General features: G+C 46.6%; 1 protein-coding gene across 3 annotated transcripts in view; it reads right to left on the reverse strand.

Annotated features, from left to right (window-relative positions):
* MB21D2 (Mab-21 domain containing 2) overlaps positions 1–22,909 on the reverse strand; it is a 108,613-nt gene that overhangs the window by 77,634 nt on the left and 8,070 nt on the right. Inside the window, exons 2-3 of one of the 3 annotated variants that reach the window (XM_025425372.3) lie at positions 5,262–5,331; positions 4,885–4,967 (exon numbers count right to left, since the gene is read on the reverse strand). The exons of 1 other annotated variant lie outside the window; for it this stretch is intronic. In XM_025425372.3, the coding sequence (XP_025281157.3) occupies positions 4,885–4,900 (16 nt within the window). In that variant the 5' untranslated portion in view covers positions 4,901–4,967; positions 5,262–5,331. Of the gene's footprint in view, positions 1–4,884; positions 4,968–5,261; positions 5,332–19,047; positions 19,072–22,909 lie in introns of those variants that run through there. One more of the 3 variants, XM_049105744.1, reaches the window with a different exon arrangement.

Genomic DNA, 22,909 nt, shown 5'->3' on the forward strand with positions numbered 1-22,909 from the left:
AAAACATCTCATTAAAGAGACCCAGATAGGAGAGTTCTGTTTGTTTTTTTTTTTTTTTTTTTTCTTTTTAAGTCAGTTCTAGTAATTTCTCAGGCTTGGTCTGTTTACATGGTTGTGTCTGGATATCTGGGACATCCCGTCACAGCAAAGGAGCTAGCCATGACTCAAAACCACTGGGATTCAGAGGGACACAGTTTCACACACATGAAAAGCCATGCCCAAAGTCCTTGATATTGGAATGTATCAGATATATCAAAGGAGATGTCCCCTTACCTTTCAAAGTCAGTGTCCGGAGTCCATGCAACGATGTTGGCATGGAATTGCACTGCATTTCCAGAATTGCTGTTATGTTTTAAACCCATCATCACCCTCACTCCTCCATCATTCCAACACACTCAATCATGCTGCAATTTTGCACTAACCCTCTCTCCCTAATAACTGTTTACAGTGAAAATTAAAGTGAAGGACAACAGTGAAAGGAGGTTGCGGGAGGCAGAGGTACACAGGCATGTTTCAAAACCAGCAACTGTTCCATCCTGATCAAAGTCAAACAAAAATTCTGAGGTTGCTTCCCGCCTCTCTCTCAGCACGTGTTTCTATGTGTCTATTTCGCCTTTCCTCCGACTCCCTTGTAGCATCCACCACAGCTCCCCACACAGAAGATGCGCTCAATAAATATGTGAACACCTGAATGAGAGGACAAATCCATGAATCACTTAGAGAAAAGGACAGAGTATCATTCCTACTCTAAGAGGTAAGACCAAATACAAAATGATTTAGTGTTGTTCAAGAGCCAGGAAGCAATTCTTCTGCTACATCTGGCACAATTCAGACCCTTAAAAGATAATTATATATGTTTCTGGAAGATTAGAGATATTTGAGAGTTGAGATAAGAGCAATAAATATGATTAAAGGGACAAAAATCGGTCTGTGAGGGAAATAAAATCACAGTTGCAAGGGTTACATTAGACTAGAGGTAGACCTCCAGGCTGTCTTCAGGTACTGGATGGGACTACAGTTGTAGGTTCAATTTAATTACTAACAATAAAACATCCACAACTAAGGGATCTTGATGCTAGACAACCTGAAGAAAGAACACATGATTTAAGCTCTTGGCATGACATATTCTATCATTCTTGTCAATGGGGCTTAATTAACATGTCTACTCTCCACCCCCAGAACATATACTTTGGCTTAAAAAGCCCGTATCTTCCCCACTGCCAGAAAGAACATCCCTGGTGAACGGTTTCCGTCCCACACTCATGAATAAATATCAGATGCGTGCCCTTTATCATACCCTCTAGGCAGGATTATTATAATGAGACCCCTGATCAGTGGGATCCACCTGCACAGCAGGAAAACCCACATGTAAGGAAAAGGTGATTCAAAACCAACAGTCCTCCAAGAAGCCCCTTTCTCACTAATCTCTGGAACCACCACCTGTCTCTGAGGACTCAGAGTCCTGCTGTCTACGGATGGGACTGCAATAAAGCCAAGTGAGGGCAAAGTGCAGGCTCTGTGGCCATAAGATGCAGGCTACACAGCCCTCCCTCCTCGGGACTTCGCCACCTCAAGTCTTCCTCGGAAGTAGGGGAGCAATACATTCTGAGAAAATACACAACAGTTCTGGCCCACTGTTTAAACTTCTGTACTTCACCAGAATCCATATACATAAGATGGGCAGGGCAGAGAAGACTAGTGTGCAATTTTGAACAACTCTACACACTTCACACGTGGCTCTTCCTAATTTTTTTTTTTTGGCATCCTTACCACCACCAGTTAAATCATTTTCATAATTTCTGTACATGGTTATCAATTTCTTTTTCAGCTTTCAAACGTTTCTGATGAGCTGTGAGTAAAAATAAAACATGCCTAATAACATTTTTGAGTACCTGAGTCTATAAAAGTTTTGCACAGAAACTGGCTAGTTTTGAAAAAGTCTTCCTGGTGCTGTATTTCCAAACATACATAACAAAAATAATGCCATGAATACCCAGCAGGCAGCTTTTGCAATGCTTGACATTTCATTACACTTTCAGGTTTTTGGATAGTAAAAAGCTATAGATACAGTTATTCTGTGCTACTCTCCTGTCACTGAGGGAGGGGACTGCTATCCTGAAATGTGCAGGTGTCATTCTGAAGCATGTTTTCACGCCTTTACTACATGTGTGTAATCATAAACAATTTATAGTATTTTTTGTTTGACATTAAATAAACGGTGTCATGGTACGCAAATCATTCTGCAACTTGCTTTTCTAAACAGTTTTTGAGAATTATCCACATGGGAAACATGACTACTTCATTCATTCTAATTGCTATATGGTATTCCAATTTAATTCAGTTTTCATAGAAATCTTGTGCCTGAAATAATGAAAGAGTAAATATTTTGCCCAATTCTAAGAAGCAATGAGTGACTCAGACTTCGTTCTTAATCAAACATCCGTGCTTTTTAACTATAAGACTCTCGATTTCCAAAAATAGAAGAATATTAGAAATTACAAAGTCTTCATACAAAATTTTGCCAGGCTACCGGGTGGGAAAGAACAACCCCCACCACACCCCTGCCTCTAGATTCTTCACTGAGCAAACAAGGCCACCGACTTCACAGAGAGACGACACTGAACTGAATGCCTTGGTTTCTTTAAACTACAATATGGGGAATTTGAATACTGGTTGGGTATTTGATACTGTTAAGAAATTAGTGTAACTTTTTTTGAGATGTGATGGGACTGTGGTTATGTTAAGGAGGAAAAAGAAGTTTAATGTTTATAGAGTTTCAGATTTACAAGATGAAAAGAGTTCTCAAGCTTGGTTGCAAAAAAATGTGAGTGTACTTAACACCATTGAACTGTGCACTTCAAGATGTTAAGATGGTAAGTTTTATGTAATGTATATTTTTTAAAGATTTATTTGAGAGAGAGAGAACACAAACAGAGGGAGTAGCAGAGGAAGAGGATGAAGCAGGCTCCCCGCTGAGCAGGGAGTCCCAATGTGGGGCTGGATCCCCGGACCCCAAGATCAAGACCTGAGCTGAAGGCAGACGCTTAACTGACTGAGCCACCCAAGTGCCCCTATGTTATGTATATTTAACCACAAATTTTAAAAAGGGAAAAAGAAATATTCGGGATAATTTATATGACTGTAATTTATTTTAAAATAACCCAGGATGGGACGGGATGGGGGAGAAACAAAATTAATTGGGTTGATAGGTTTTAAAGGTAGGTGACAGGTAAATAGGAGTTCATTATACTGGTCGCCCTACTTCTATATATTTGAAATTCTCCAAAATAAAAAGTCTTAAATGAAGGTTTAGCCCAACCAAAACACATTTCAAAGCTGTTTTACTTTTAAGCAGAAATAAAAACCAGCATATTTTTTCAAGTGCTAACAGTTCTCAGACCTCTTTCCCCTGCTGTAGTTCTAGAACTTGAACATGCAACTAATTTGCCTCGAGATCTTGTTAAAACACCTGTTCTGTTCAGCAGGCCTGGGACAGGGCCTGAAACGCCACGTTTCTCACAAGCTTTCAGGTGATGCTGCAAGCCCACAGGTCACACAAGGAGTAGCAAGGCCAATAGTGGACTCAAAGGCAACAAGCAAGCATTTGCAAGGGGAGAAGCCAGCTTTCTTTAGATTGCTTCTCTGGGGCCCAGAATGGCTCCAACACTGCTGTGTTCCACAGAAAGGTCTCCCCAGCCTTCGCACCCCAGCACCAGTGTCACCATCCATTCAGTGCTAACCCCCAAAACAGCAGACAGTACAAAACCAGAAGAATCCCAGCATTCAGGTTGGTTTTTTTTCAGGGCCAGCCCCGTACATCTAAACTCATTAAACAACAAGGAAAAATTACTGCCCTGATAGATTTGTTCCTGGATCTATGAAGTAATGACTAAACTAAAAAAAAAAAAAAAAAAGGTCAAAGTTCAGAAGCCAAGGCAACACTTGGGAATCATTAACAAACTGTAAGAAGGTTAAGAGGAACAAGATATCTTGGAAACTCTAGTAAATTCCATCTGATAAAAAGAGAAAATCCATTTAAGCATGAACATTCCGAAACGACCATCAAATCTCTGAACAACAAAATTTCTACTCATACAAAAATCTTGTCCACAAAACACAATTAGTTCCTCTAATGTTTCACGGTCATCGGTGAACGTGACCAAAGTCTTCTATCCTCAGAGAGTGCTCTATTATCTGATAGATGAGGCGTGCCCAGAGGGCAGGGATTATAATTGAGGATTCCCTCCTTTAGCCAGTATGATACGTGATTAAGCCATTCCCATGTGATCATACAGTTCCCATTTGTTGAAAGCTTGCTAAGTGCCAGGAAGCACGACGCAGTTTATATGAATTACTCTTCACCTAAAATGCTTTGTCTTCACTCACTGTCTTTTGAAATCTAATTATAAAAGCTTCTAAATCCCTCCCCTCTTGGCAAAAAAAAAAAAAATGTTTCCCGAAGTATTAATTCCCGCCTCTCTCAGTGAGGAATGAGATAAAGGACAAGGCACTAAGGCCTCTGCCCTGTGATCTCCAGGTCCAAGTCCCCCAAAGTCGAGAGGCACAGCTCACACCACGTCCCTCCCTCATCGTTCACACAGTCCACACAGGGACCCGCTATGGGGTGGGGTACGGAAAAAACCCCACACAGTCCCACCTTCCACAAACAGGACTGTATAGTCTGGTGGAAAAATGAACAGAAAAATTAAAATGTAATTTATCTGCTCAACACACACATATACACACACACACACACACACATTAATTCCATTCAGAGTGAGCAGAATCCTGACAAAAGGATTAAGAGGTCTTTATTAAAATGGTTTTCAGGCTGGGCCTTAAAATACTGGTGTGTGTAACACATGAAGAAGGAAAAATACCAACCGAGTGACTGGAGCATGTGAGAACCGAAACCAGTGCTTGGCTTGGAATGAGTGGAATGCAGAGGCCCAGACTCCTGAAGCTCCCTGGAGAAGGAAACTCAATGAATTAGCTATTCCAAGAGGTTTCTTGGCCCTGATCTCTCATTTCACACTTCATACCTAATTTGCACTTAATATGGGTTATTCTTTTTATTTTGGGGGGCGGGGGGTGATGGTTATTCTTTTTAAAAGTCCGTGCCTAGTGCCATAAACATTTCCCTGAGACTCCAGCCTGCAGGGAAAATTCAAGACCTCCGCCCAGGCCAGGCCCCATCTGCCCTGGCCCTGCAGTGGATGGCAGGATGATAAACACACATACACACACACACATACACATACCTAAAAACAGTTTCTAGAGGCTTGTTCTAGGATGGCTCAAGCCCAAGCCAAAAGCTGTCACTCCTCCACCCTGCAAAATGAACAGAGAAATGAAAACTATGCACCCAGAGTACCAAAACTTGAAAAGTATTTTGTGCATTATTTGCCAAATGGGCAATGTAACAGTAACACATCATGGCAAAAGTTTTCATCCACACTAAGGAATAACTCTACCATTTTTAAGATTAAACCCGGTCTAAAAATCTTCTGTAAAAAGACATCAGGTCCTGAATACTCGCATCCAGAGACTTAGCACTCAGTTTAATAAAATAATGAAAATGCTGCTCAGTCAGTAAGAAACTCAATCTAATGTTTGGCTTCAGAAAAGTCTTTTCTGTGAAGGGTGGATTTTAAGAAATGAGAAATGTCTAATATGATTTCTGAAACTACAGCTAGTCAGAAAAACATTTCACTTTTCTTTATTCCCAGAATATACAAAAACAAGAGCAACCTTTTCTTGACATCCTTCTGGAAAAACAACTCCTTGGAATAAGTAACTGAAGAATGGTCCTGCCTCCGCCACAGGAGAGGTATGAGGATCAAATATACAAAAATAGCTTGGTTAATGGTGAAGTGATGTGCAAACAAGCACAAAGTCTCATCACTCTGTAGTTTATTTTCACAGATCACAGTTGTCAGGGGAAATTCCCATCAGAAATAAAAGAATGAAGAATTCTCCTAGTGTTTGCAACTCTACATGTTGGGAAATCAGGATTTCAGTGAACCTTGAAAATTCAAGACACCAGATAAACAAAGAGCTTGTATTTGTCCTTTAAAGAAAGGTGGAGCTTTAGAGGGTGGCAGGCTTAGCTTTTAATGCCTAATGGCCTAACACAACAAAAGGTAAACCTGAGCTTCCCGCATGATGGTTTTCCAGGTATTGAAAAAGTCTGATGCAGTCTGTTTTGTAAGCAATGATTAAAGACAAAAACCTTACCTATAAAGTTAACAGTTGGCATACCATGCCTCTTCCTGACTCCACAGGTACAAAATCATAAATTCTCAAAGATGTGAAACCAAGCAATTGTGCTATCTTGTAAAAAGCCTTTGAAACAAGTGAATTTCAGCAAAAATGATATATGGTGTAAGAACATGGCATAAAGTCATAAAGGCCACCCTGACGTCATCCGTGGCAGGTGCCTACTGACACAGGATACACATACCTCTCAGAAGTCCCTAAATATCACATCCAGGCAGAACAGTGGAGAGAGCAGAGAAAATGGGGATTTTTGAAATATTAATAAAAATTCAAAGATTGTCTTGAGTGGGGGAAAATGATGGTTGATGTGCTCAAAGTTCTGGTATTTTTAGAGATAATTTTCATCACTTATTAATGCTTTATCTCAAAGAACAAGATCACCACTCAGCAGAAGCTGAAACCACAGATTTATTTAGCATGTAAGACACACATCATCTTCTAACCTGTGTAAAAGTTCCTCTGGAAGCTTCCTGCTCAAATTAATTCAATGTACCATTTTATCTCCAACAGGTAGATAAGGTCCTGCCTTGGTATTCCTAAGCATGCTTGTCTTAGCTCACTCTCTAAAAAGGCAACTCAATTTTGGCCATAATAAACACACATCTCCTCCCCATCCACGTCACCCCCTCTTCCCCACTGCACCCTCACACAGGGAGGTACCAGCCCTAGCTCTACATGGACAGCCACTACATTTCACCAACCATTCCTGTCTCTCTACACTTTCCTTTCCTTTCCTTTCCATGACAACGAGGGTCACTATTTTTCTTTGGTACCAAATCCATATCAGGCATAGTGCTAAGTGCTTTACACTTAATTCAAACCTCACAAACATCCAGTGAAATGAGGGTCAAGGAAGTTAAGACTCATGCCAACAGTCACATAGGAAAAGGCAACCGAGAAATTTAGACCAGAACTTTCCAACTCTAGGGTCCTTGGCTCTTTGTTCTTTGCACATCTCTACATCACATTAGGAATGAGAGTGATGAGCCTGATTGACTGTGAAGGGCCCTTCTAGATCTGACAGTTATTTCCAATAGTTTAATCTCTGGGTCCAGAATTCCATGTGTCTGAACTCATGCTGCCCCTGCCTAATCCTTTGCCTGTGGCAAGCTCTGGGTGAGAAAGGTCAGGGATCAGCACAACAGAGCAGCTCTGGCACTTGTATGAGTTTGCTTCTGTCTGTCCAGTGTCTCACACACAGCCTGGGGCTCTGTGGCCTTCTGTCACCTGCCTGCCGGCACACCTGCCAGCCCTCCCCATTCCTTTCATCCAAAAACACAGATCATCCCCTAGCCCGTGTCTAGGAGAAAGGTTTAGAAAACAGTCGAGACTAAAAACTGCAAGCTAATATATGCTGACACTCTACTTGATGCTTTATGTGCTCAGCAAGGTCTCAAAAATCCCCTTATCTATGTATTTTTTTTCTTCACTTATTGGCACACATATCGAGTACCTTCTGTATATCAGGCACTGTACTGGGTTCTGGGAGACCACATCAGCCACATTTCTATATACCTATGAAAAAGGCTCGGACAGGGTAAGTGGCTTGTGGAGCAAGGTACAAAGTGGGGGAGGGCAAAGATTTCAACATCTGTCATAAGCTTGAAACGATGATAAGGTGATAACATTCCCAAGAACATCTCCAATGGCTCGATACTCAGTAATACACAAAGTACTTTCCCATACATTATCTCATTTAACTCAACAAGTCTATGATTTGTTTTAAAGAAAATAGTTTCCTCATATTCCCAAATGCTGACTAGTCCAATAAAAGTCATTTTATCAAGAGTAAGTCTAAGTACATCTTCTAGCTTTGGATGAGTCATAAACCTTCAAGCAGAGGGATGGAAACTTTCTTCCCTTAAATAATAGATAAGCCTAATACATCCATCTGCCCAAAAACTATCATGAGAACAAGTCAGCTCTCAAAGAGCAAATATTCTATTACCAAACTGAGACTATTTCTTAAGCCACCAACTGTAATTCAATTCAACATACACTCTTCTCTATGCCCAACTTTATTCACTTTTCTCTCTTACATAAAGTATACACTCCTGTATACTTTATACACAGTCTGGTAGTTAGGTAGGGGATGGAGAAAGGAGATAGGAAGAAAAAAAAAATGGAGGCCCTTTCCAGTCTAGAGGGAGTAGTCTGATGCTAGGTAGGTGGATAAGCAAATCCCATACTGCCACAGTGTTTCCTAAGAAATCCTAAATCTAGATTTTTTTTTTCATAGTCACCTGAATTTTTAGATGCTGTCACCTGACCCAATTTCGTGTTTGTTTTAAATACATTCAGGGCCCAGTGTGACAGGTCTACAAACCAAATTCAGGCTGCAGACAGATGACATGGAACAGCTAGATTAGGAGAGTAAAAAGCACCGTTAAGAGGTTAACATTTCCAGATCTGTAAGAGAAAAGCAAAAGGGAGATGCTGTAAATGGGACTGTGAAGTGAGGAAGGATGATAGGAGTTTCTCGCCTGCGGAACATTTCCCAGGGCCTCTTTCACAGGGGTGTGCCACCAGACAAGGTTCTAAATGACTGTTACTTACACAGAGCCTGGCACCTAGGACACAGCCAGTGCTTGTAAGCATGCTTTTACACCTAGTGGTACAGAAATAGCTCAGATGGGCCTGCCACACTAGCTGTGTAACCTCTGGCAAGCTATTTACATCTCTGTGCCTCGCTTTCTTCATCTGTAAAATGTGCTGGCATAGGCAAGCTGCAATAAACGTCAGCTGTTATTATTGTTACAGAGGTGGTGAGAGGCTTTCCAACGTAAAATGTGATAAATGAGAAAAGAAAAGCTCCAAAGGCTGTGAACACAAGCCAAAAAGTTTAGCAAAGTATTTTCGAACAGTTTAATCTGATTCTAGGCATATAACTTACCCCATCTGCACCCGAAATGCTTGGTAGGATATAAAAAAGCAAAACCACTTACCTCAGAGAATTTGGGGATAAATGTATTCTGTATGCAATGACGTGTACAATAAATATACCAATCATCGGCCCAAATATTAAGTATAAAATTTCAATTCACAAAACACACATATGAGACCGCCCAGAAGCACATGAGAAAGTGGCAGCCCCTTGTTGCTCACACCTCAGGAACTGTGCTAACAACTCCCACTGCTTGGCACTTGTCCATCCATCATCAGCTTCCAACGTGCTTTCACACCCAACGGGCTCTCTGGTCCTCACGTCCACCGGAGACAGCGAGTTCAGACAACTGTGTCCCCACTTGGAAACAGGGTCTCTCATCTCCTAACGCAAAGCACATCCCCATGTATCACCCTCCCCACCTGTAGTAAGTAGCACGTAAATGCAAGGGAGGAAGGCTTAGAAAAATCTTAAGTTAGGAGTCCACTGAATTCTTTTTAGTTTCCAGTCATTACCTATTAATGTGGCTAGAACAGGCAGATGGAGGGCTAGCATTATAGCAAATGAAAAGCAGAAAGTAGCCCTACAATTACCCTAATGTTTCTAATGGAGCTACACAATGGGCCTAGAATTATTACAGAAGGGAGAAAATGTATTAGACACCTCTGAAACTTTGAAATGGTGTTATACAGGATCTGGGTGAATGAGCAGAAAGTATTTAAAGAAGATTAAGATGAAGTCTGCATTTGGTGTCCTACTTAATTTGCACGAAAATATTGGGCTTGTCACCTTCAGCTGCCTTCTTGGTGCTTCCACGGGGTCGTCAAAGCGCGCAGAGCCCACAGCCTTATATCTCTGTACCACTAACAGCAGAAGGGGCCAGGTCACCCACCCCTAACAGGGGCCGCATCCCCTCCAGTCCACAGGCAGTCACCCTGCAGGGAGCCACGGGAGGGGAGCCGGGCTTCCCCATGGGTCGTGTGATGTGACGCCATGACTTCCTCAAATGAGAACAGAAACTGCTCTCCATACATTCCCTGGAAAAATAACTGCCCCCCAAGCCCAACTACCTCAGCAAACCTCCTTGTCTATTCCAGGAACTTCAAAAGTATAGCTATTTGATGTAAGTATTTGCTATCAATAAGAGAGAGGGTTCTAACTTAGGAATCCTAAAATCATCGACCCTGCCAACCCAATTTCCTCATTTATAGAAGGGAAAGTGAGTGCTGGAGAGGGGAAGTGGCTTTATTGAAGACAACCCAGTAAGCTAGTGGGCCGGTCTCAAATGCCTGTGGTATCACAGGACCACCCTCCATCTCCTGAAACACCTGGGAAGCATCCTCAGCAATTCTTAGCCTTGCAGAGGCCCCTTCCTCAACCCCCCCTCCCCAGGCTCTTCTGTTCCCAACGGTTTTTGAGTACCTGGTCTCCCCAGCTTTTTTCCCAGCCCTCCACCTGGCTCCTGCTGAAGACAAGTACGCCTCTCATCTCAGAGGTCTCTACCTCTCACAAGAGCAGCGAGACAACGGGTAATGGAAGCAACAAACCCAAGAGCATTTAAAAGCTTCCAGAACTTTACAAACTCGTTGCCTGTGGCCCACAATGTTGTCTCATTTCTTTTCTGAGGAAGTTACTAGAGCTTCTGCTTCTTTTTTTTTTAAAGGGTATTTATTTATTTATTTATTTTTATAAATTAATTTTTTATTGTTCAATTTGCCAACATATAGAATAACACCCAGTGCTCATCCCGTCAAGTGCCCCCCTCGGTGCCCTTCACCCAGTCACCCCCACCCCCCGCCCACCTCCCCTTCCACTACCCCTAGTTCGTTTCCCAGAGTTAGGAGTCTTTCATGTTCTGTCTCTCTTTCTGATATTTCCCACACATTTTTTTCTCCTTTCCCCTTTATTCCCTTTCACTATTTTTTTATGTTCCCCAAATGAATGAGACCATATAATGTTTGTCCTTCTCAGAGCTTCTGCTTCTATTCCTAAAACCAGAGATGAAGCTCCACCCCTCCATTCCCTAAGAAACCATCTTCCCAATCCACCCAGCACCCCACCCCTCCATCTCCCAGCCTGAGCAACAGGAGCGGGCATTTGGAGGAGGCGCACATCTACTTCATAGGGCAGCTCTCCCTCTAAGGAAAGGCTTCCTTCCAGCTTTTTCTCACCCAATCACCACAAAAACACGTAAGATTAATAGGAAAGAAAGGCACTAGTAAGAAATCTCCTCTTTGTCTGACATCTCAGAGAACATTCGGAAGCTCTTCTCAGTCTCTCCAGGATCCCATTTGGTATCCAACTCATCATCAACTCCAAGTTCACCAACACTGTCTCCAAAACAACCAGTCACCAATTCCTGGAGGGTGGGTGATGGATAAGTGAGTGGGGGACCTGCTAGGACCTCTCTCTTGGCCCCCACTTTTCAAGAAACCTGGAGGAGCAGAAGTCTCTTCTTAATACCCTTATTTCTGGTCCTGGGCCCACCTCCTTCATTTCACCGGCAGGTGCCCAGCCTCTAGCACCACCCTAAATTCTCAAAAGTATTTTTTTAAAAGATTTTATTTATTTATTCATGAGAGACACAGAGAGATAGAGAGGCAGAGACACAGGCAGAGGGAGAAAGGAGGGAGCCCAATGCAGGACTTGATCCCGGGATCATGACCTGAGCCGAAGGCAGACACTCAACCACTTAGCTACTCAGGTGCCACTAAATTCTCAAAAGTATTAATGCAATCTTAAATTCCTATGTAGACTTTTGAGCAAGAATGCCACATCCTCCCACACCTCAGCATATACCCCAGTCAGCTCCCAGGCCCATCTCCCCTATATTATCTCCCTCTCCCTCTCATAGGTTTCAAATTTAAAATCTCAACTTTATTTCAATTTTTTTAATCCAGGCAGCCCATCGCTGTGGCATGGGGGCTTCTTTTCCCCGCCACCCGATGGCCTCGTGAACTGGGTTTATGTGGTGGCTGGAATGAGCATCCTGTTTGGCCAATCCTACCCTTCTCTGAAATGTCTGGGAAACTAATAAAAGGCAGAAAAAGATTTCTTTTGGTTTCCTGGAACATCTACTTTGGTTTACTTGCAAAATGTAAAAAATCACTAGGGAGTTTCATTCTACCTATTCAGGAGAACGTGGAGCCCAAATGTTTGCAAAAAGAATCATACGAGACCTCTATTCAGACACCTTTATGCTACTTCTCTGTTCACAAGCTGACGGACTAATCCTACTTCAGTGAAAAAATGGATGGGAAGGACAGTTTCATGTACAGACACACATCATTTTATTGTGCTTCTCTTTACTACAGTTTGCACGTTACTTTTTTTTTTTTTTAAACAAATTGAAGTTTTGTGACAACCCTGCATCAAGCAAGTCTATGGGTACCATGTTTCCAACAGCACCAGCTCGCTGCATGTCTGTGTGTCACATTTCGGTAATTCTCGCAATATTTCAAGCTTTTTCCTTATTACTACCTTTGCTATGATGGCATGTAATCAGTTACTGTCACTCTCTGAAAGCCCAGATGACAGCATTTTTTTAGCAATGAGGTGTTTTTTAAGTAAGGTGTGCACATTGTCTTAGACATAATGCTTAACTGCACAACTTAGACGGTAGTATAGTATAAACATAATTTTATATGCACTGAGAAACCAAAAAATTCATTTAACTTGCTTGTGATATTTGCTTTATTACAATAGTCTAGAACCGAACCTGCAACAGCTCCATATAAAATTAAAAGATGAAATGTATTCGGTTATCCCTGTTTTATTAACAAAGAAACAGGCTCGGAGAGGATAGTTTGCCCAAGATCACACAGCTATCCTATAACAGACTCCGGTCTGCAGACTCCCAAGACAACATTCTTTCTTTCTCCCATACCACCCTGCTTCATGAAATCCCAGAGGCTGACACTCCTGTTTATTATTTCCTATTTTGTGGCACTGATGCCTACCGTCCCTTGAAGATCCACAAGGACAAAAGCACTGGTACTGTTTCTTTCACACAGTACGACTTAACACAGAACCACAGATTTTGCCCACAAGGACAATGCCACTGAAAATTAAATCAATCCTCCCTGCTAGCCTAGTATCCTGTTAGTGTTTCATAGACATTAGTAATGCCACTGTTGGCTAGTTACGGAGTATCTCAACAGGCAACAATGCAACTACACTTCTTTGACATTTAGAGTTCAACTTTGATGTGTCTTACATGTCACTGAAGGAGCTTGCTTATGGCTGTGGGACACCCCGCAAGCGCAGAGGACATGGAATGAAAGGAGCAGAGCTGCTAGACAGGATAGGGGTAAAAAAATGGTTGGGAAGAGAAAGGAGGGAAGAACCCCTAGCTCCCTTCTTGTATTCCTAAGATGAACATCGAGGTGCAACAATAATTTAACCTCCATGAAAGAGAGCCAAAGACAAGGAAAGAGAAGACGGGAGTTAATAACAAACATGTCCCATTGTGCTAATAGGCCAATCAACTCTGGGGGGTCCAGGAGGTATTTACTGCAAGTAGATGACAAATGACAGAACTGAAGCTTGGAGACACAGGCTATCTTATTCAGGATCAACAAGCTAGTCAGTAACAGCAAGGGGACAAGGACCCAGGTTCGCTGACTCTGGGGCACGGCTCTTCCTGGGCAGAGGAAGAGATGCAGAGGAGAGGCATTCCTCACCCAGGGGTGAGGTCACTAGGTTTCTAGGTCCCATCCTACTGGCCACTTGCTATCCAGGAATAGAGAAAAGAGAGCCCCAGGACAAAGAGAAGAAAAGTGTGGCACTTCTAAAGGAGGCGTTTACTGTTCAGTACCAGATGATTATGGCCATATAGGAAATAAGGCCCAGGCCTTTTAGTTTTTCAAGTTAGAAATCTGATTTTGTGAAAAATCTCCCAGCTTTTAAGTGTTTGTTCTACATTTTTAAAAACACTATGCTGGTCAAATTAAATACATACAGAGAAAACTGAGCTCACAGGTAGCCAGTTTCTAAATCTGATGCAAATGTAAAATAAAGAGCCCGACTAAATGGCTAGTTCCTAAGAGATCACAGATACATGGAGTCATTGGTGCTATAAATTCATATGCCCACCAAGCATTGCTCTAATGCATACACATTACTATTTTTCAAATACATGGAGATGCTATTACAAAAAAATTGAAAGCTATTTGCATGGTTAACTAGATCCATTGTAGCTTTCCGTAAGTACTCATTTTCCCCCCAACAAACTGATAGTAAAAATATAACCACTATCATTTAAATCTTTGTAATTGTTTTCACTGGAAAGAAAAAAAAAGTCATGTTCTAAAAAGACTGGAAATAATCTCTAAAGTCCACATTTTTAATTCCATGACTACATGCTGCAGAGAAGTTAAGAGACTGGAGAAGACAGACAACCCCCCTAACCACACCAAGGTATATACTCAAAACTCACTACTCACTACCCACATGGCCATCATGAACTCATCATGAACCGTATACCACCTAACTGCTAGAATGACAGCAAGATAGCCAACGATTCTGCCCATATTTATCAGACCCCCTCCCAAATATTTCTTGAACAACCCTACTGCAGGTAAGCAAAACAAGAGAAACAAAAACAGATACACCAAGGACTATCATCAAGCTTTTATGGCACTGGGAAAAATCAGATATTCGGCACAAATAATTGCAAATTCATAACTGACCAGTATGGCTAAGACATCTGTAAAGGTAAGAATGCCAGTTTAAGAGAATTTGGCTTGTTCCAGGCTAGCCTGAAAGACCTCCAAGAAGTGCTGATTTGATGGTGCTGAGGTCTTCCGGGCAATAGAGGTTAACGAGCTATGTGGGCATGTGGTGGGAGGGATGGGACATTCCAGCAAAGGGCCTCAGTGGGTGGCAACATGGTATTTCCCAAGAACTGAAAGGCCAACGTGACTGAAACCAAGTCAGTGAGGACATCTGAGGAGATGAGGCCAAAGAGGCCACAGGAGAGCAAGGAGTCCCACTCACAAGGTGTGGGATGTCACTGGAAGAGAGAAGGCAGCGTGGGCGCCTCCCCCAGGGCCTACCTCCTAGCATGTATACAGGAAATAACTGGTAAGGTTGGCAGGGGATGCCAGAGACGTGAGCAGCTGGGTCTCCAAAGGCCTCATGAAATATGCTGGAGAGTGGGAACTTCATGTGGGGAATGATGGGCTGCCCTTGAGCGATCTAGGCATACTTAACGATGACTCAGCACGGAGAATGGATGAAAAAAAATGCAAGGCTGGGAACGGAAAACCCAGCAAGAAGATTGCTGCAGTAATCCAGGAAACAGATGGCCGTGGCCCCCACTCGGGTGGCGGGAGGGGAATGCAAAGAAGGAAGTGGGGTCTTAAAGGAGGAGGCAGATTTGACAGGCCTAGGTTCCTCGTCAGCTCTGGGACAGGACGAGGAGCGGGGAGCTCAGGAGGACTGCCAAGTTCCAGTGTGGGCCCTTCGGTGCAGGGTGCTGTGGCTGATTGAAGAGGAGCTGGTCCACAGCCTCAATTCACGTTGCGCACTCAGTCTGTGGCACTGCTGGGTCACCCAAGGGGAGCTGTCAAAGAGGCCGTAAAGAGTTCTGGGCTGGGACAAGCAATAGCACTGTGAGGTAGGTCAGAGACAAACCAGTCAGCAAGGGTTGGCCAAAACAATTCAAGTCTGTCCTCTACACGGAAAACCGAGAAAAAGGAGAACCAGCAGGAAGAGTATGTTGCCACTGAAGCCACGGGAAGAGAGTTGAGAATGGCCAACCATGTCAAATTCGAGAAGGAATGACAAATCCCAGCAACGTGTTCTGCTGAAGGACTTTGATCATAAACTGTATGTTTTTTGTTTTGTTTTTTCACTGTCCATCTCCTCCTAATACTTGTATCAACAACATCAAAGGTTTGTCCCGCGTTGTATGTCCACTGGCCCGCAGAGGACTTGTTGCAGAGGTCCTGCAAGATCTCTGTTGAAAAAATTGAGGATGCACGCAGGAATGTGTCTCAGAAGGAGAAACTGCAGTCGCAGGGGGCAGGACCAATCCCCAGGGCAGAGGCAGTGCAATAAGGATGGGATCCAGGGAGACAGGAACAGGGGTCAGCTGGTCTTGAATGACACAAACACTGAGTAAAATCATTTCCTATCAGTCCTCTCTTCCCCGAGAATTAGAGATCATAAAATCCCCTCCCATGAGTTGCTGCATTGTGCAGATGGGTTCACCAAACCAGGATGCTCCCATTCCCACCCATACTGTACCACAGGATATCTATGAGTAAGTAGGCTGGGAATGAGGCTTCTCCGAGGATTCCAATTCCAATCCTCTGGAGCATAAGCACTGGGATCTCAAGAAGTTGTTTCATCCCGGTAACTGACTTTGTAGCACGGTGACAGTGGTGAAGACAAGTCAACATACAAACATTTGCCCTTACAAAACAGGGAAATTGGATGGGTTTATTTACTTTAATAATTCTTCATTTTCAAAAACAGCACGAGACTGAAGAGGCAGATGCCTTGGTTCATATAAAACCCAATTCAATTTACAAATCTTGATTTCAGGGCGCCTGGGTGGCTCAGCATGTTGTGTCTGCCTTCAGCTCAAATCATGATCCCAGGGTCCTGGGGTTGTGTCCTAATCGGACTCCCTGCTCAGTGGGGAGCCTGCTTCTCCCTCTCCCTCTTCTGCTCCCCCTGCTTGTGCTCTCTCACTTGCTCTCTTTCTTTCTCAAATAAATAAAATCTTTTAAAAAATTTTTTTTGATTTCAAAGTGCATTTGGCATCTACCTTTCACTGAAAAAAGATCTGCTCCCCATTTTCCCCACAACAACAGACTACATTAACTATGTCCTAATTAAATGTTCTAAATCTGGAATGAAACCCACTTGGGAGGGGGATGGGACTGGAAGAGAGAGAGAGAGAAGAGGAAAAAGCCTTCATAAAACTGCCCTAATTTACTTAGTATCAAGGGCCCAGTTGACCTTTATACAGCTTTAAATCAATCACTTAGCTGGGACACACCTTCTTTCTTTCAAAATGAGAAGACCTTGGATAAGATGAGACTTAACAGAAAGGACTTTCAATAAACAACCACCACAAGCATCAGAAGAATGTTTGTCCTGAGGGCTGCCAAGGAAGGTTAAATGATGGAATGACGACAAGGTTCTGGACCAGGAGCCTGAAGAAACGTATAAGCCACTGGCTTGCAGGGTAGCAGGATCACCATCTTCTCCATCCTGCTCACTATTCCCATCCCTTCCAGCCACCCCTCAGCGTTCAGCGCCACCTCATGTCTAGATGTCAGCAATCAATACAGACCTGAGAAAGTAATGCTACTCCTGTTTTGGAAAGGTGCAAAGAGGGGGAAGGAGCAAAACTCCTGGGTTGGAGTGGAGCTCTTATCACCAGCTGGAGCAAGTGACTTAACTGCTAGAGTTTCCTTATCAGGAAACTGGGGAAGGTAACAGTACCCTCATCACAAGATCCCTGTGAGGATTCAATGGGTTAATGATTTTTTTTTAAGATTTTATTTATTTACTCCTAAGAGGCACAGTGGGAGAGGCAGAGACACAGGCAGAGGGAGAAGCAGGCTCCCTGCAGGGAACCCGATGCAGGACTTGATCCCAGGACCCCAGGATCATGCCCTGAGCCAAAGGCAGATGCTCCACTGCTGAGCTACCCAGGAGTCTCTGGGTCAATTATTTTAAATCATTTGAAAGAACCCCTGGCCAACAGCTGGGACACATTTCCCAACCACCACTACTTTGACCTTGAGCTTGACCACCGTCTACCATGGGGTTAAATTTCCCTGTGGGCAAAATGCTGGGATACATGAGCTGATCTCCGGAAGATCCCCACTGGCTTCACTCCTCTATGATTCTTTGAATCCTATTACAACTCTCTACATCCTCCTAAGGCTCTGAGCCCTCAGCCCAGCAGAAGGGAGGGACAGTAGTGGTGGTTCTCCTTTGCGTCCCAAGAAGGCGTCCTTGCGCCTGAGCATCACTTCCTCCCAATCACAGGCTGGCCCAGCGTCCTGCGGTCCACCCAGCCAACACACAGACCGTTCAGAGGCAACCGTGTTCATCATGACGCTTGGAGCTGTGCAAACAGCACAGGTGTGAGAGAAGGACACACTTCACAGGAAAGAAACCAGACAGGAAGGGACAAGGGACAATTGGAAGACAAAGGCAAACACGAAAGGCCAGAAATACACTGGGCCTTAACGAGGTTATTTAGTGTCCTTCATCTATAGCAGTTAAGAACACTGCAAGTGACACAAGGTGGCTCTCTGGAGCAAGGGAATGTTCCCGACTTTGAAACACAGCTCTGCTTCAGGGACTTGGCCTCCCTTCAAGCCCAGGAGGACCCTTCCTTCCAATGGGGGGATCGGGGGGAGCAGAGGCTACTGAGTGACCAGGTCTCAAAGGTAAGCACCCTTCTCAGGAAGCAGTCGCTCTCTGGACACTTTTATAACCCCCACTCTGCCCAAAACTAAAATCAGTGTTCAGGATGCTTAAGTCCCCTTTCCTTTCTGAGCCTCAGTTTCCACTTTTGTAAAATGGAAAAGGGAGACACTCAAGCCAGCTAATTCACAAGTTTCCTAGCAGCATGAAATTAAAACTGTAATATTCCATCAGTGATTTCCATTTTGCAGGAGGAAAGGGGGTTTTTTTGTTTGTTTGTTTGATGATATACCCAAGAAAGCTGTTAATTATGTGCTGCTTTCTGCCTGAAGCTGGGTCTCAGCGTTGGAGTCCCCAGTCTACCAGTACCTCGGGGGCACAGGGTAACAGTTTAACCTCTCTGTGCTTTTGACTGCCGGCAGAGAGTAGGAATCGGAGGAGTAACCGTTCTCCGGGGGCTGTGGTCAGGACTAATTTGGTCAACTTACATCAAGTATAAAGTATTTACAACTGTGCCCGCGACGTGGTCAAAAGTTGTTTCAGTGCGACTATCCTCCAAGTTCTGTAGGAACAGGCAGGGGGCGGCGGCAACAGGCAAGCTGGCGGGGAGGGCAGCGGGGAAGGGCTGCGGGCGCCACGGGCGGGGGCTGTGACCGTGTCCCCGCAGCATCCCTGACCCGGGCACCAAGGGGAGCCGCCCGCTGCCCCCGCTGTCCACACCGCCCGCTCACCCGCCCACACCCGCCGTCCACACCGCCCGATCACCCAACCGCACCCGCCGTCCTCACCGCCCGCTCACCCGCCCACACCCGCTGTCCACACCGCCCGCTCACCGGCTCACACCCTCCGTCCACACCGCCCGTTCACCCGCCCACACCCGCCGTCCACACCGCCCGCTCACCCACCCGCACCCGCCGTCCTCACCGCCCGCTCACCCGCCCGCACCCGCCGTCCACACCGCCCGCTCACCCACCCGCACCCTCCGTCCACACCGCCCGCTCACCCGCCCACACGCGCCGTCCACACCGCCCGCTCACCCGCCCACACCCGCCGTCCACACCGCCCGTTCACCCGCCCACACGCGCCGTCCACACCGCCCGCTCACCCGCCCACACCCGCCGTCCACACCGCCCGTTCACCGGCTCACACCCTCCGTCCACACCGCCCGCTCACCCACCTGCACCCGCCGTCCACACCGCCCGTTCACCTGCGCACACCCTCCGTCCACACCGCCCGCTCACCCACCCGCACCCGCCGTCCACACCGCCCGTTCACCGGCTCACACCCTCCGTCCACACCGCCCGCTCACCCACCCGCACCCGCCGTCCACACCGCCGGTTCACCCACCCGCACCCGCCGTCCACACCGCCCGCTCACCCGCCCACACCCGCCGTCCACACCGCCCGCTCACCCGCCCACACCCGCCGTCCACACCGCCCGCTCACCGGCCCACACCCGCCGTCCACACCGCCCGTTCACCGGCTCACACCCTCCGTCCACACCGCCCGCTCACCGGCCCACACCCTCCGTCCACACCGCCCGTTCACCCGCCCACACCCGCCGTCCACACCGCCCGCTCACCCACCCGCACCCTCCGTCCACACCGCCCGCTCACCCACCCGCACCCTCCGTCCACACCGCCCGCTCACCGGCCCACACCCGCCGTCCACACCGCCCGTTCACCGGCTCACACCCTCCGTCCACACCGCCCGCTCACACGCCCACACGCGCCGTCCACACCGCCCGCTCACCCGCCCACACCCGCCGTCCACACCGCCCGTTCACCCGCCCACACGCGCCGTCCACACCGCCCGCTCACCCACCTGCACCCGCCGTCCACACCGCCCGTTCACCGGCTCACACCCTCCGTCCACACCGCCCGCTCACCCACCCGCACCCGCCGTCCACACCGCCCGTTCACCGGCTCACACCCTCCGTCCACACCGCCCGCTCACCCACCCGCACCCGCCGTCCACACCGCCCGTTCACCTGCGCACACCCTCCGTCCACACCGCCCGCTCACCCACCCGCACCCGCCGTCCACACCGCCGGTTCACCCACCCGCACCCGCCGTCCACACCGCCCGTTCACCGGCTCACACCCTCCGTCCACACCGCCCGCTCACCCGCCCACACCCTCCGTCCACACCGCCCGCTCACCCGCCCACACCCTCCGTCCACACCGCCCGCTCACCCGCCCACACCCGCCGTCCACACCGCCCGCTCACCCGCCCGCACCCGCCGTCCTCACCGCCCGCCGGCTGCACCCGCCGTCCTCACCACCACCGCCCCCCCGCACCCGCCGTCCCCCGCCCAGGCCCGTGGGCGTCCGCAGGGCAGCGCCGACCTGGAGGCCCGGCACCAGCGGCCCAGCCTGCGTCCGAACCCCACACAGAGCCCGCCCCGGAGCGCGCCGCGCACAGCGAGGGCACAGATGAAAGAACAAAGTGTTGAGTTTCCTTTATTAATCACAGCACAATCCGCACAAGCAGCTGCTATTAAGAACAGCTGCGGCTGCTAAAAGGGTGGTCTTGAAGCAGCCTGCAAAGTGCTTACAAGTTGAATATCGGTACCAGGCACGTGCAGACTCGCAGCCTGTTGGCTGGGTTCCTCCTGCTGACCCGCGAGCCCCTCTCTGGACCAGAAATCCTACTGCCTCCACACCCTGGGACTCGGCAGCGAGGGGCCCGGGGGAAGGCTTTTTAGAATGAGCATAACACAGAGAACCTGGAGAGAGCCTCAGGTTCCAGACTGGAGTTGGATCCCATGGAGTCAACCGTTTAGTGACTGTGCCTTACTTTACTGCCCTTGTCCTTGGGTTTCTTCCTCTGTGAGGGGCAAACACCACACCTACTTCAGAAGGTGGTTGTGAGCTGTCCATATAGAAGTATTTTGGGAACTGAGCGGGGCTAGACACAAGGAAAGCCTTGGTATCATCTCATGAAAGCTGCAGTTTGACCCCGTAAGTCATCTAATACAGGACTCACTGTTTCAAGGGTGAAACCAGAGATTCACAGACTGACTACAAAGGGCCTTCTGAGAACCTATAATCCAACCTTTCTACACTGTCCTCCTCCCTGCTAATCCCTGCATACTGTGAGCAAGGCCCTAAGCCAAAGGGCCTTAGCCAAAGGGTCCACCTGGGAAACCTCTACCTGCAGGAAGCCCATTCCTCCCCGCTCAGGCCGCATCTGCACAGAGACCATTCCTCCCTGGACAGGCCAAAGCAGACTGGCTATCATTTAAGCAGCCCGGAAAGCTGCTTTCAAATTTACCCCCGTCTAAGGGTCTCTGTACCTGCTGTGCTGTCTCCTGGAATACTCTGAACTGACTTAAGTCTTCCTTTCAGATGGTTGGCTCCGACTCATCTTTCCTTCAAAGGTCTCGGCTTCACCGAGGCCTCCTCTCCCACTCCCCTCCAGCCTACCCAGTTTCACCCTCCATCATAACTTTCCATGCTTCCGTTTTTAACAGCGTGTGTCCCTACGTACTTGCATACTTAATTCTTGTTGAATCCCCCAGAGCATGTTAGTCCCACGGAAGCACTGACCTTGCTTCTCTTACTCACCACCCGATGCACTTACACAGCGTAGTAATTAACACAAGTCTGCGGTAGGCGTTCCCACCTATGCTAACCGAATTTATGAATGAATGCTTACACGATTCGGCACACGCTGTAGATATTCAAACACTAGTCTCCGGAGAAGCAAAAACCTACACAAAAATTATACCACCTCCCATTACTGACTTAACTGGCCAAAAGTAACCATGTCTTCTTGAGTGCAGGAAAAAATATTAAAAATAAGCAAACTGAACAATAGCTCCCCATGCTAGCTTGGTTCATAGCAGCACTGTACCTAGTTATCTGTCCCTCTATCTTGTGCGGAGGACACTGATGAAAAGACACTTAACAAGAAACGGGCAGCTATTTCCTAGAGACAGGGTCTCACATAACAGGATAATTACAAATGTCTTTAAAGAGATCCCTCAGCTGGCAAGGAACACCGTCACGGACCCTAAGAACCAGCGAGGCAAGGCCTAACCTTCACATCTGGAAAATGCAGACCTATGGGGCATGTACTTACCCATTCCAACCTCCAAGGGGAGAGCAGAGAAGCCCAGAGAGGAATGAAAACAGCTACCCTCACCCTAGTCTGGGAAAACAGACTCACCCCAGCAACCTGTGAAAGAGGTCTAAAGGCAGAAAAGCACACAAGCTCTTTGCAGACCACGTGCTATAGCAGAAGACACTTGAGAGCCGGGTTGCGTCCTATTCTACAACTTACTCCATGACCTCCAACTCCTCCCAGGGTCTCAGGACCCCCATCGGTGAATGGAGGGGTCAATAAAT

Source organism: Canis lupus, chromosome 34 (genome assembly GCF_003254725.2).
Source record: "Canis lupus dingo isolate Sandy chromosome 34, ASM325472v2, whole genome shotgun sequence".
Lineage (NCBI taxonomy): Eukaryota > Metazoa > Chordata > Mammalia > Carnivora > Canidae > Canis > Canis lupus.